Raw genomic sequence first — 15,713 nt, 5'->3', positions numbered from 1 at the left:
AACAATACGTAGTTAATATTAATATTGTTTATTCGCATTCGCACATTTCAAATTAATAGTGCAATACACATAATACTGGCGATAAAGCAGATCATGAAATGCATATTTTATATTGTTCATAGTAAAGGAGTTTTCTGTACCAGTGATAGGTTATTATCAACTTTAAGTTCCCGTTGTGTTGTTTGTACTAATTATTCGCCACCGATAACCTTATATGACCTTCACGGCATGTTCTTCCCATCCATTGTTCTATGCTTAAATCCCAGAAGCCCAGACGTCAACCGTATGATATATTTATGGCTCATATTCCACCGAAAATTAACACAAAAACTGTGTATTTATTATTTCATCCTTGTGTATACTATGTTCTTAGAAAACTTAGAGGCAATGCCGTGAATTAGGGACTGCAATATTTGTGTGGCTTCAATCGTGTAAAATGATATGGATATAAAGACTCACCTGTTGTGTCGATGAACTGGTAGCTTGGGTGTTCAGAGTCTGATTTTGTCGAGACATGAGATTGCCTTTCTTCAAGTTTTCCATGACGGAAACCAGATCCTTGGCGCTGCCGTTTTGTTTTATACTGTTGCTCCCATCGAGCGAAAACTCTGGTATCTGTAACAAGGTAAACTTTTGTTATTTTATGCTCTTAACAAAACCAAAATGCATCAATACGGTTAAAGGGAATTGAATTTACATAACGTTACATAAAGGTGTGGTTTAGTACCTATGTCTAATCACTACAGATTGTTTTATGACCATCATAGTCTATGTTTATTATGGTTCTTGGAACGGAGTAACTACAGTAAATTCAGCACAAGGACAATTTACTGCACTTATTGAACCCGTTGAATAAGGTCAAAGGACCCATTGACGGTGTAATGTAATATCAATGCGTGAGTCATCGGATAGTCCGGTAAGAGGGCAACGCTATTAATCAGAAACTCAGCTCACGCGTCCGATTGTCGAACGCAAAGACATGCTCGACGCATATTGATGGGGCCGCCTACGATACATCCGTACCGTAGATTGTTTGCTTATGCCTACGATTTCTAAATATGTTAGTCAACAATCCTAACTCAACAATGAATATTTAAACAAGATATTCGCAATACCCTTAAATAGATCAATTAATCAAATTCTAACTTCATACAAGTGCTTCACGAGTGTACATCAATCTATATTCCTATGATCAAAGCAGATATCTTTAGGGTTGTGTAACATCAGAATTATTAGAATTGTAACGTCATCTGCCATTTATAAACATTATTCTAATTTATCATTCGCATAAACACAAGATTTAAATAATGATAACGTTGTTGATTGGCTGTGTGACACCGCGATGATTTAACCTATCATGCGGGAGAAACTGTTCGAGATTCGCACTGGATGACGCGTGGTGACGCGGCCGGTGCTGATGTCATGGCTACGCCGGCCGGCACGGCGTCATCATAACGTCTTCAAGCTTCTTGTTATTTACTAAATTATAAACATTCCTACTACAATTTGGACATGCAATTGGTATTTTAAGTTTGTGTCAATCTGCTTTATTGGGTCAATGACACAATTGCGATTCTTTACTGATCAATATTCCTATTCGGACTATCCGAGTCTTCTAATTGCGGTTAAGTAAATGCCCATCTTGTGCTCTAGAACGATCTTTGCCCCTGTCAGTTCAAACTGGAGATATAATATGAATAAAAAATGCAACAAAACTTTTATCTTTTTGGCTGCTGAGTGCTGATAAACACGTTGTATACATTACAATAAAAATAATAAATCGCTCTTTTACATAAATAATGTCATAGCTATTACGTGTATCCATTGATTGTGTGCGTAAGTGGTCTGCGTGTCTCGATGAGTAATGTCGATGCAAAAAAGAAGCTATTCAACTGGAGATATACACAACAGGTCAATCATGGTCCGTGAGATGACTCATAGTTTGCAGAAATGTCGTCACAGTTCCAGGGGCATCATATAATAGGTACCTATATCTGTTACGCAATTAGATCACAGATTTCAAGTATTAAAGTGTCGTCACAGGATATGATACAATTCATTGTTATGAAACTACTACAAGCGGCAGATAAAGTTATTTTGCATAGGTAGGTACAACATGTTGATAACGATAAAATTTCTTGATTATGGGTACATATTGAAACTCGTGTGCAATGCAAATCGCGAACGAGATAAGTTAAATCAATCTCTTTGTATCTATTTATCTGTTATTTCCATTTTAAAATGAACTTGTTAGTACTTGCACATAATCAAATATTTGTGTACGTAATTGATAATTGAGGTCTTTTAATAGTCATGTTCAGATTTTTTTATCGATGAATTAAGCATGTAAGAACTTGAAATATATTGATTACACCTGCACCGTTGTATGTGTACATATTTACAACTAAGAACTCCTAAAAACATATAATAGTCCGCAGGTCCGCATACTGATGTCTGATCTGGAGCTGCGGACAACCTAACAGATTTATTGGGGCTCCGGTTCGAAAAGCAGGAGTAGGAACGGGGTGGTTTTTAGTCAGTAAGAGTATGCTCTTCACCCCGTTCCTACTAGGGAGTGTCATAACACTCCCTCTAGCCTCGCCCAAGACAAGAGAGGCCATTGGATGATTTTCTCCATCAAAAAAAGCAATGTTTGTATGATAGGAAGTTCAGTACTTTTTTCCCGTTACCTATATTATTTCCATTCTCTAAAGTTGATCATAAAGCCATTACAAAACTCAAACAGGAAAAATACATTTGAATACGCTTGAAACATTCTTAATTAATTTCAATACATTTAAGCTAAATATAAAATAACATTATACGCACTTTGTTTATTATAATTACAACTACGAAAATGTCAAAAGGTAAACCACTCAAAAACAAGGATTAAGTTATAACTTACATCTACAAGGTTGACTACGAAACGAACTTACTACCGTACTGCTAGATATATCGACATTAACATAAGGTTAGCTTGCTTTAATAATAATTACCTTCTAAATCTACTTTATTGATTAGTAATCAAAATAATACTTATTAGTAGTTTATAATATAACGATCAAATTGAGAATAACTTATTGGTTATTTACGCAAAACCAAACAGATGCACAGCTGTCTAAAATGTACTGCAGTATCCTCGTAAACAATAAAGATAAGCAAAACGGGCCGTCGCCGTCGTGCAACAAACAAAAGTCAATAGGTACACGACATAAATCGAAATTAATGAGCAGGAAAATAATACCGCAATGCCTATGCCCATCACGTCAGTGTTCACTACACTGCTCACTTCTAAGAACAGCTTTCACGGTTAACTATTCTGCATTTTGAAATTGATTTTATTTTCTCGCCACACCCGAGCCGCACTACTTCGAAATTGCATCTTGTGCCTTCTTATATTGACGTCAAGTTCCTATGCACGGTTGACCGTCCATTTATAATGCACCTTAATGTTCTGGCTAATGCCAGATGCAGCACATTGCAGTGACCGTTGCATGCCGATCAAGGAGCATTATTACCGAAGGTCAGTTTGCATGCACAATCATTTTGTATGTAGTATTATAGGGAAAACAAGAGAGCTTTATTACATAATAAACGCTCAGTACTGACTACATGTAATTTGTATGCATACCTGTACGGAATGCAGGCTGATTATAATCAATCATCTATTACCAATAATGCCTTTGAAACTTAACGGTATTATAGAATTTGCAGAGTGTATTGTTTTAAATACAGTGCGGATTTTACGGTTACTGATTTTCATACGTTACTTTTCATTGAAATTGTCAAGGCATGTGATCTTTGAAAAGGTTTCGCAGTTGGTTTAAAAAGTTAACCTTTAGTTGTATGTAATATGAAATTGCTATATATATATATATATATATATATATAATCCAGATAGTTATCTAACATTCCAGAACAAAATATACTAATTGTCAAGCGCATTTATATAATCTCTAAGAGCTGATTCAGGTACTAGATTAAGACAGGTTTTGATATCAATTTCTACAAATTACATACTTTTAATGGTGGAGGCTAACATGTATATTTCAAAGAAACGTTTCTCTCTTAGTATCCAATCAAGATTTTAATATATTCTCACTAATTATGAGTTATTTATATGCATTTTTGTTAGGCACAAGTAAATACTTGTTACTGCAAAAGTATTTTAGTGAAACACAACCAGTACTCGATTACAAACTACCTATTTACTATGGAACCTACTTACTTTGGACATGGATTTGTTGTATCCGCTGATAGCCGTACAATGGTCCCAGTTTTAACAGAATACGAGTAGATCATAATGGCTTTACCTTGTACTGCGCCAACCACAAACACTTTAAAAACGTGGAGTCAAATGTTCAACAGTTTGATTCACATAATGGTATAACCAAAACGAGATAAAGTTAGTCTTTATCAACGAAGAGCACTGTCGATCACTTATCGTCATCACAGTCGCGTGTCTGTGTGTAAACGTATTGCAACGGTACGTGTCTCTGTGACGGCGGCTCCGGCGTGACTGCCGGCCGGCCGGCCGCAAACTTTAACTGGCGACCACAATGGGCTAATTAGAATGGGCGAGTCGAGTGAGGCGCGGGGTAGAGGGGCTCCACCCACGGACCTTTGCATCCGCCTCACGGATAACTTGATGAAAACTTGGATCTTATCAATGTCTCCTCCCATATTGACTAGTTCAAAATACAATCTCAATTATTGAAGGCTCAACAACTCAACAAGACAATAACATCTCGTACTACTCGTACTCTCTCACACAGTGCTATAAACTCATCGATTTGTTTTATTCGACAGGAAAGGTCAAACAAAAATAAAAATTCAAAAGGCAAATATGCGATAAAATGTGTACTTAGTATAAATGTGGGAAACATCGACTGTAATTTATAAGGAAAAATGGTGAAAAACTTACTAATATGGAAGTAGTGTTTTAGGTCATTGTTGTAGGTCTTGTGGGATGTAATTCGACACGCTTTTGGATTATATTATAACGTACAATAGATTATGTTATAAAAAAGCTCAGCAAGGGAAGGGAGACCCAGCCACTTCTGTCGTCCGTCGTAATAAGTCAACGACCTTTCAATGTCAGCAAGATACTCGTACAGCGAATCATCGGCACAGATAATTAAGCGAATATTATATATCTGATTTCCTTTCAAATACCGATTTCATCTATTTGATGATGACAGAATAATTTATTATTGGCACTGTCCATTTAAATGTAATCATTAGACTGAATCGTTATTACCTTATATGGGGTTTAATGTCTTTCATTAATCGATAACTTCAGTCAATCGAAATAACCTTTGTATTAGTCAAAGATAATCTGCTCATAAAATGTGTTTATCACTTGCTACTTAAGAAATCAGATAGTGTCAAAATTGGATAAGAACGAATCTAACTTATGAAAACAAATACGGACAAAGACTTTTTTTGAGAGCAAAGTTCCAATTTTGTAAACGTGTGTAAGTAGGTACCTACTTTCTTGAAAGCAATAAATGTATGATTCATAAGCCTTCATACCTGCAGCCAAAGCATACGATTCGTCTCGGATCACCGTATCAAATCAAATGTTTACTAAATTCGTGAGTAACCACGCTTGATTCATTTCTTTAGAGATTATATTTATTATATTAAGCGAAAATGTGGTTTGTTTGGTCTACCACAAAGACTAAATTGATTCTTAAATTGGTTTTTAATTAGAACTTCTGTTGATTTAGGACAAAGAAGTATGTGTTGTTGGTCTGTTAAATATAGAGAAAAACAAGTTTCTGTTAACCTAACTGTGACTTAAAATATGTGCCAATTAAACTAAGAGAAACCTGAGTAAGCCGATAACATACTTAATTAATTTAGTATGTCTCACGAAAGTTATAATAAAATTATAAGATTAACCTAATCAGATTTTATTAAACTGGCCTTTTTTTAAATAAGACAATGATTAAATTCAAATTCAAAATTAACTACATAAATACTATAAGTACCTGGACATATATTCTAGTACTTTAGCTTCTGTTTGTACAGTATAATGGAAAAAAATATGAATTCAGTATTCATTAGTTTTCACGATTCGAAGAAAATACTTATCTTGCTTGTTTAATTTAGTGAGAGCAGTCTCATACCGAGAAAAGATCACTAATTTATTTGAGACCAAAAATGACATAACCGTTTATCAATGTTATAATAAAAATATTTTAGTTTTATTTGTTACTACTTTGCGACCTGTCCCAGCTTCGGATGGGTGCAATGGTGATATACTATGTATATAAACCTTCCTCTTGGATCACTCGATTAAAAAAACCGCTTCAAATCCGTTACGTAGTTTTAAAGATTAACCCGTTGTCTGTCTGAACGCAGATCTACGCGAGACACAATGTGTTTTCTATTGTGTCTCATATACCGACAGACGAGAGGTTAAAGCATACAAAGGGACACAGGGACAGAGAAAGTAACTTTGTTTTATACTATGTAGTGATGATACGTGATGTGACACCTTATAGGATACTCAGAACAAAATTATTGTTTGTAATTACTAATATAGTTTATAAGTAATTTTATACAATATAAACTAGAATACTGAATAAATATAAGACAACAACACCTACATATACACACAACTTGAGTCATATCGAGTATTATGCATTTACAGTTCTCCGTAGAACAAAACTGTTTCACAGTCGTATGACTAAACACAGTATGAGTAGTTTCATTCATAAATGATTTTGGTTTTCCAGTCATGGCTTGAGGATTATTTACTAGAACTTTATTGTCAATGGGCCGTGAAATACTGTGTCGTGGTAGATAACATGTATTACAATATATTATTACAATAGTCAATGAGATAAGTTATTTATGACTAACACTGGATAACACATCTGGAATGCTGAATTGTTCATTCAAATTTAATAATACTTCGAAAAATTTCGGCTTTTTTTCTAAGGGAAATTATCCAATGACTTCTCCTGCCCTGGGCGAAGCGAGAGAGAGTGTCAGACTCTTACTAACTAAAAGCCACCCCGTTCCTACTCTTGCTTGTAGCCGGAACCCCAGTAAACCCGCTAGGTAGTCCGCACCTCCGGATAGTATGCAATAAAATATGATTGCAAACCTAATACCTAAGTAAACTTAAACGCAACGGTTTCCTACTAAGTTTTAAGCTATCAGCAAATGCATTTCTTGAATGCACAAGTCAAGTAAAGAACCTAGTATGGGATTTTTCATTAGTTAAACAACTTGTAGTTTTATTAAGAAATTGTATTTGTATTATAAATAAAATACAAAATACTGGGTATACACGACTCACCCATGTGTATTTATTGACGGAAAATTACTTAATTCCTGAAAATTAAGAAGGAAAATTTATATTAAGCATGAATGTCTAGGATCATTGATAAGTCAGTTATAACGTCAACTGCTATCTATGAGTATGACTGTACCATCAAAACTGTCTGTCAAAATGAACTTTAGACAGTAGATTAGGTATGAAATGTCAAACTTTATCGTTATTTGAGAAAAATATTGTACTATTTTAGTCATACCTAAATATAGATTTCGAAAATTCAGGAAAAAGTGATAAGATAAATCTTTTCAAATAACATCTTGATAGGAGCGGAGCCAATCAGCTACTGTTCTCATTTAAATAAGACAAGGCATCGTTTAAATCGGCAGATACAGCCAATATATTATTTAAATAGTAAGCTTTAAAATCTGAATTGGTTAAGATACGAGCGATATAAAATTTCACATTAATTATGCGATTGACATAATGAAATCCGGACTCCTAAGTCGCTGAGTCATCAGTTCACGTGGCCGCTTATCACCCTACATACATATTGTTATTACGCCACTTATGTATAGTAGATGTTACCTGCGCGTGCGCCGATTACAACCAGCTATGAGTCACAGTACATCCTGTTCGCCTTTGTGGGACTTTCACGAATATTAGCACCATTCGAAAGCTTTTTGTATACAACTTCAATTTATACAGACACTATTATCAATCTAGTTATCTCTGTTTCCATTATCTAACTTAGATTGTTTAACTTACTAAAAAATTAAGTAATGCACTTAGCTTTATTGACATATTATCTTATCACGTTGTTGTATATTGAATAATTGTTTAAGTACACATACGGAAATGTTTGTTTATTTATTTATTTCACTACGTATAATCTATGCCTACTTAATTTAGCATTCCAATGATTATTATACAAATTCCGTTGATAATAAAATACCTATCTCCGTTTAAAAGCACGTGTGAGTCATATAGTAGTTTTGTCGGTCGATGATGATAAAGGATAAATATTTCTACTAAGTATTTCACAAAAAAATATGAGATGAAGTCATACAATAATTGATAATGAAGTTACGCTCAATAGCATCATCGCCTGGTTTGTTGATAAGCAAGAGGCCGGGACATGTCAAAATATTACAAGATTATAGCTGATTATGGATTTACCTACAATAAGAAGTTAGAGGCGTGTCAGAATTAGCATTGCTGTTTCTGATTACGCGATTCTAATCATTTTGCATGGTCACAACAGTGTGATAAATATTTGTCACATTTTAGCGAATAGACGGTGGCTTAAGAGACTTTTGCTGAGCCTAGACCTTAAATTAAAAAACTACACATTTAATAGAGACAGTCTCTAGTTAGTCGACGTTGTCTAGTAACTCGCGGTTTAAAACGGAAAGATTATTGTAGACTCGTCTAATAGCGGCTGCACACCTTACGATTTAACTGTGCAGTTTTAACTGTTTAGTTAAATGCTCAGGTGTGTAGAGCAAACAGTTAAATTGTATAGTTTTTACTAAATCGAATAAAGAATAGATAAAACTATACAGTTCAATAGTAAGGTGTGTAGGCTGTATAGACCTACTATTTAACTGTTCAGTTCGACTGTACTGTTGAATCGTAAGGTGTAAAGTGTGAATTATGTAGAGACCTATAGTCTAACATAAGAATTTCACGAGCTCTTAATGATTTTGTTCAACAACCAAAATATAAGAATAGTATTGTATTTATCATACTTATATATCTCTATCGCGAATCAGCCTATTGTTATTGTAATTAATGATAATTTATCCAAAATGCGTCTGCGTCAAATCTAATTACCTAGAAAAGTATATTTAAAGATAGCTTTTGTATACATAGAATGTACTAGAAACGCTACATTTTAAAAGATTTTTAAACATGCTATGTTATGTTATGTTTGTAAAATAATAACTAAATAATCCATGCTGAAAAAAAAACTGTATGCCGAAAATTAAAATATGCATGCAGCTTTATTCTTAATTTATGAAAATATTTGCATATCTTTAAATTATAATTAGTTAAGTTAGATTTGAGTACCTACGTTCTATAAAATAAAGCACACAAAAATGAAATCATCTAGTTCGCTATTCGCTATATATCTATCTGCAAGATAAAGAACGTCTGTATGTACGTTCAACTACAAACAACACTTGATTTACAGAGATCTAAGGTAATTATTGACCTAGATCATTATCTAGGATAAGGAAGAATGGTATTACTAAGCGGATGTTATTTTTATCGTGTTACAGTATATAGTCATTCTTAGGAAATATGAAAAACAACATATCATTCTATTACCTTTTTCCTGTACCTTATCTTTAGTTTACGGAACAAACAATTTGACAGTACAATCGTGTACAAGCGAAATCGTGTACAAACAGGTTTGAAATAATTATCATAAACTGATTTGATAACCATTATAATATTTTTTTTATCTGTGATCGTTTGACGTGAAGGTATACAGTGTACAGTGTACACCCACATTAAATTAGTCAGTATTGTTAGCCCTTTGAATACGTGAGAGGCAGGCCTATTTATTTGTCAATACATACCTTCTTAGGTACATTTTAATGAAGAGAGAAAATGCAGTACTTTGCAGTCTTATTTGAGCAAAGCGTTTAATTAAGTAAATAACCATAAGTAAACGAACTTCATTTTGTTAATCAACTTGATATGTACCTATAATAAGCGTGACTATTTATAATTAGCACCAATCCGATTGCATAATCCATTGTTTGCTAACAATATCTACCGAATAGTGCTAATCGGGCACAGCTTACCTAATTTAAGGTATCTAAAGCAGAGGCAGAGGTGCACATTACGGCACGTAATGCCGCTATACAATGTACACCATTATTTTATGGTGGGGGTGAGCCAATTGCCTTATACTGAGCAAAATTCTCATCACTCCTTGCTACTACTGAGAAATTTTCGAAAAGCCGAAAAAAGCACAGAATACTTAGCTCGACACGGGAATCGATCCGAGACCACTTACTTTAAGACACCTTAAAAGGAATTCTTTGCTGGACACGGGAATCGAACCCGAAACCACTTACTTGAAGGTGTCTATTCTCTGCCTAAATTTAGGTTTAAAAGTGTTCAAATATAGTCTGAAATATGCAAATAAGTTTCTGGAGTTGTCCAAGTTTGTTTAAAATGATGTTAAATATACGGCCTTTGTGGCATGGCAGGCGAGTTCCACATGTGTTTGTACTGTGACGCAGCACACAACGTTTCTTGAGGTATGTTTCGCGAATATGTTACTCACTCGCCGATCCCACCGAACAAAAACTTGTTTAGTTGATATACTTAGAAGATAATAACGACGTAACTAGTTTTCGAATGATTATTTATAGATAACTACATATTCGTAGCCTTATATGGCCATATTTAGTCTAAGGTTTTGACGCTTTTGGGGGATATTACTGCTATAGGTGTTTATTTACATTTGTTTTCAAATGAAATCAAAGGCAGTTTACATTAATGCGACTGTTGAATCTTTTCCTAATAAGTAGAGTCTCTTTTATTTCTATTTTAGTGACAACAGTTGCAGGTGAGCGTGGCAATTAATATGTAAATGGCATGTGTCATAACGAATTCGGAATATTTTAAATAGCAATTAATAAAAAAATAATACGTTTGCTACTAAATTACCCGCCACCATATTATTGCAAGTCTCAACATACCCATCGTGAAGTTTTTGACGGTTTTTCCGGGGAAAGAAGGGATTCTTCTGAACGTACCTGAAACAAGAATAAGGCTTATGAATATAACAGAAGAAAATGGACTAAAATATAGCTACAATATTTTCTTCCAAACTAAGAAGACTGCTAAAAATTTCTATCACAGTTTTGTTTGAAAAATCTTGTAAATGTTATAGCGTAAGAGTATCTTCATATGGTGAGATATTTAGGTATCTAGGTACACAACTCTATAAATTATTCACCCTCCCTGTTTACCCTCGCAAGGGCTGAAAAAGTTATGCGTAGTTTTTGCACAATCCCCTAGGACTTACTACCGCCCTTCTCATTTCATTTTGCCAAAGTTGTGTAGAACGAGGGTGCCAGTAATTTTATGTGTCTGCCGATAGGGCTTGTACCACAAAAAAGAAAATTAGGAGAGTTTCCATCAGTTCAGTAACATCAACAAACCTCCGAGCGATTAATGTGTACTTTTCATAAAGGCTATAAAATAACAAGCTTAATCAAACTTGACTTCAGAAAACAAATTAGCTGCATAAGTCTTTATGAAACGTAGACAAGAAGGATTAATAGAATGTAGTAAGTATTGCAATGATTTAGTAAAAGAAAGGACAGAGATAAGAAGAAAAAGAAGATAGAATATGGATATTTCTGCATCATTTCATTATCCTACTTCAAAATTGCAATATGGTGTAGAGATAAAGGCATAAATGCATAAATTCTATTGTCTAACGGCTTAATAACCGATATTAGGGGTGAGTGCGTATTTGCTCATCTGTCGTTTCTTGTGAGTCATCAAAATATTTCTGTATCCGTGACTCATAGTTCGTTTACCTGTTAGTGTTTATATACTTCATTTGTCGTATAACAGATTTTCAATTGTTATACGAATTGGACATAGTTTCTGCCGTGTGGTATCGGTAGAGTATATTTTTAAGTAGCCCTATTCTTCTCGCGGGTTTCGTAAGTGCAGACTAAGGGACTTCACATTTATTGACAGACATCAGGTAGATAGCTGATGAAAAAAGCCTTTTCATCCGCGATTTCCAAGCCTCAAAGATTCGTTCTGAGAACTGCGGACTGCCTAGCAGGTTACCAAGGCTCCTGTTCGAAAAGCAGGAGTAGCAACGGATTGGTTTTTAGTTAGTAAGAGTCTGACACTGCCTCTCGCCTCGCCCAAGATGGGAGAAGTAAAGCCTCAAAGATTATGGCAAACCCTCTAATGGAAATAGACGACAGCATAAAGGAAAGCAGTAGGCAATCACGTGCTGTTAATGTTAATAATAATTATTGGACACCATTTATTCTGTCTTTAAATGTTCAACGCATTGTTCAGTACCAATATGGATCTTTCAAATGCGTAGGTGGTCCAAAAGCAGGGTGTGGTAATGATGGAAAGTTCATTCATCCATAATTCAGGAATAAACTAAAGTTAGTTGAATTAAGGATGGAAAAGAAATCTTTTCTCAGAAATGCCACTACAGAAACGCTGTTTGATTAATTAACGTTCGCTTAAAAAACCAAGACTAAAGCTGCTTTTACATCATACATGTGCTATGTTGCTGTGGATGCGTTCGGCTTCTACCAATCATATTCGTTTCCACCAGGGCTATGTACACGTAGCATAGTCCTGGTGGAAACTGGCTCAGCTAAGCAATTTTTTTTTATATAGATATATGCGTGCTATGGATTGTTACTGTTATCGATACATGGCATTCTCAAGCTTGTATTGATGGAAACGATCACATAGTTTCATATCTTAACTATTACATCTTCGCAGCATAGCTTCATAGCACATCTCTGGCGGAAAAGCATCCTAATCAGGAAAGAAAGTACAAAATTACACAAACATGTGATTGCCACGTGTGCTACTAAAAATGCACATGTTATAATCATGTTCATAATCATCACGGTGTCTCTGAAGTGTAATTTCCTCTAATTGTTAGTGTCACCTTTATATGTTAGCTGAATGAATTTATTTCCATCATTTGGCTGGCCAACAAGCAGCATTATTACCTCCAGTAAATAAATAAATGTAACACTTGTGTTATTTAAAACTATTACTTGTCGTCCTATATCTGACCTTAGGTGTTCTTTATACGTTCTTATTTAAGATCGAAATTGCAATATCAGCGTATACTGTACTTAATTATATCGGAAGTAACATTAAGCGAATCTTTTATGTCTGTATGTGTGTTCCAAAATGAGGATAAAAAAACAAAACCAAAGTCGTTTCTACGGAAAATTATGCATCATCGTTGCGTAGTTCCTTATTTGGTTTTATACATATCTCCAACCTACGCAGATGCAGTGTTCCGTTTAATTCTGCGATAGTATTCTACCTACGTTCTCTAGAAGCGTAAAGTTGCATATTCACTTAAAATGTTGTAATGTTCATGTCAAATAACTCACAAGCGGTTTATTGGCTAGTTTCCGTTTTATGTTCTCTTGTCGCAGTAGTTCTATTAACTAATGTATTAAAGCAATCAATTCACTGAAGGTAAGGCATAACTGGTTGCATCACTGCACGGACTATACATAAGGTCGTCCACGTTGTATCAAGTTTGCATTTCTTTGGAACTGTCTGAATGAATCCCTTAATGGACAATGATTTCAAAGTATGAGCAATTTAATTCAGCTTAAGAGACAATGCGTAGGCACATTGCAGCTCATAAGTGCGTTGTAAACTCAATAAGCGTCGAGACAGCTGTAGGCGGCCGGAAAAGTGGACCGTCGAGTGTTAGTCGACTTCCTACTTAAGAGTGCTCAGTGTTCGGGCGGAAACGCTATTTTTGGCGCCCACCGCCGCTTCCTCCGAGGAAAGTTCACTTGTTGAATGCAATCACTTTTGATCAAATCGAAACCATCATCCTTCTTTACTTAAATACATACTTAAGTCAATTACTCTACATTTTTTTTTTATTATTGTAACAGTTATGTCCATGCTCAGACAGGAATTACTGCCAGCCGGAAAATTACGATTGTGCGCACAAATGACACTGATTACATTTTCTTACACAGGAAGTACTACATTATTATTGCTTAGTTGGAACTAGACATGGTTTGTTATTATCATTTACAAAGCAATTATGCTACCCACCCACACTGATGACAAATCGTGCTGATAAAATCAAATCCTTATTAATTTGTGTATACGACGTAACTGTGTGAAATAGATAACTCGGTAACATATATGTCCTTCCTAAAACGAATAACTGTTTTATACAAAAAGCAAGGAAGATCGTCTGCGCATTCCTTACTGCATATTTGTACCCTTACGGATCCCAAGCAGCATTCCCTTCACTGTGTCCACACGCCCATAATGACGCGCGGGGAATGCACTGGGACTCCTCATTCACCGGAACACCCATTTATGGCACCACAAAAAGTAAAGTCCACAATACGGGATATTTATTATGTGAATTTCTTAATGTTGAATCAAGATTTGCAAGTTAATGATTAAACGAAACATTTGGATTGAATACCTGCTGATTGACACGTAACCCATACATATCAGGTTTTACTTTTTTTGGATGGTTCGTAAAACGACAAACGTGGCGGATTTTTTATTTCAAAATCCTTATTTTGGTAAAAGATTAATTACGTGACCAAAATTTTTATTCAATTATTCACATAGTACCTACATAATTGCTTTGCCACCTATAAGAGTTGACACCTACTTGTCTTTGCTTTTGGAAATAATGACTATTACTAGACATTTACAGAGAATTCAAAATTTTCCGATGCGGTCTATGAATAATCACGTATTTATTTAATTACAAACCGGCTGTAACGTAGTTTGGAAACAATTGGCTTTGTTATGCTTGCAAGAAGGTTTGGTGCAGATAGTTTTAGACACGTACGCCAAATACCTGCGTTAGCTATAAAACTATGATACGGCGTCCTTTGATTTCTATCTCCAGTCCACAATGCCAACCATGGCCTATATAGAAGGCAATCAATTATAATTTTGCACCATACACGGCGAGACTGCAGTTAATGTGTGCCCATAAAGCCGGAGGTCTGATGTGAATGCGCAGTTAACTCTTATCAGAGAGGGCGGTCATATAAAAGGAAACAATATTTAATAACGATTTAATTTCTTGTCATTATAACAACAAGGCCTACATTCATTTGTCTCGTGAGTTTGCCCAGATGTGAGAATGGTCCTACCCTTTGACCCGCTTGTGTGGTGGAAGAATTTAGTCCTTAACAGCGCTGACTGTGAGTTCAATCTGACGATTCAGTGCATTTGTAGGTCACCGATATTGCACAGGGGACCTTGTGTAATAACCAGTATCTCGAACGTACACGGATGCTGCGTGTGAACAAGAGCGCAGAGAAAATTAACAAACCTTAATTTAGAACAGGAAATAAGCAAAGAATATTAATGAACCACTTTATAAATGATTCGAAATGGACAATTTTGTGTCAAGTTTCAGTGCATGTGATGTTTCTGGTGAAGTATGATCAAAACCAACAATGGCTGCTGCTATTACTAAGAATCGCATCAAGGCCAAAATGTGAATATTTTTGAAGTAGGTCGACTAAGTGGAACGTCTTACACTTTAACTGAATCATAGGTTACGTGAAACACTATCATTCACACGACGATAAATATCTGTGTAACATAGTTCATAGTATCGCCATGGAATTTGTACCTATGGAGATTGTAAGTATTTGAT

At 35.1% G+C, this 15,713-nt stretch overlaps 1 protein-coding gene across 5 annotated transcripts in view; it reads right to left on the bottom strand.

Moving 5' to 3' along the window:
- LOC118266873 (NAD(+) hydrolase sarm1) overlaps positions 1 to 15,713 on the bottom strand; it is a 70,277-nt gene that overhangs the window by 8,432 nt on the left and 46,132 nt on the right. For 3 of the 5 annotated variants that reach the window (XM_050703264.1, XM_050703266.1, XM_050703267.1), the window contains 2 exons: positions 11,014 to 11,070; positions 460 to 615 (listed from right to left, as the gene is read on the bottom strand). In XM_050703264.1, the coding sequence (XP_050559221.1) occupies positions 460 to 615; positions 11,014 to 11,070 (213 nt within the window). The remainder of the gene's footprint in view (positions 1 to 459; positions 616 to 11,013; positions 11,071 to 15,713) is intronic. The other 2 variants (XM_050703265.1, XM_050703268.1) reach the window with 1 other exon arrangement.

The sequence above is a fragment of the Spodoptera frugiperda genome, chromosome 23, assembly GCF_023101765.2.
Source record: "Spodoptera frugiperda isolate SF20-4 chromosome 23, AGI-APGP_CSIRO_Sfru_2.0, whole genome shotgun sequence".
Classification (NCBI taxonomy): domain Eukaryota; kingdom Metazoa; phylum Arthropoda; class Insecta; order Lepidoptera; family Noctuidae; genus Spodoptera; species Spodoptera frugiperda.
This window is presented reverse-complemented; position numbering and strand designations above follow the sequence as displayed.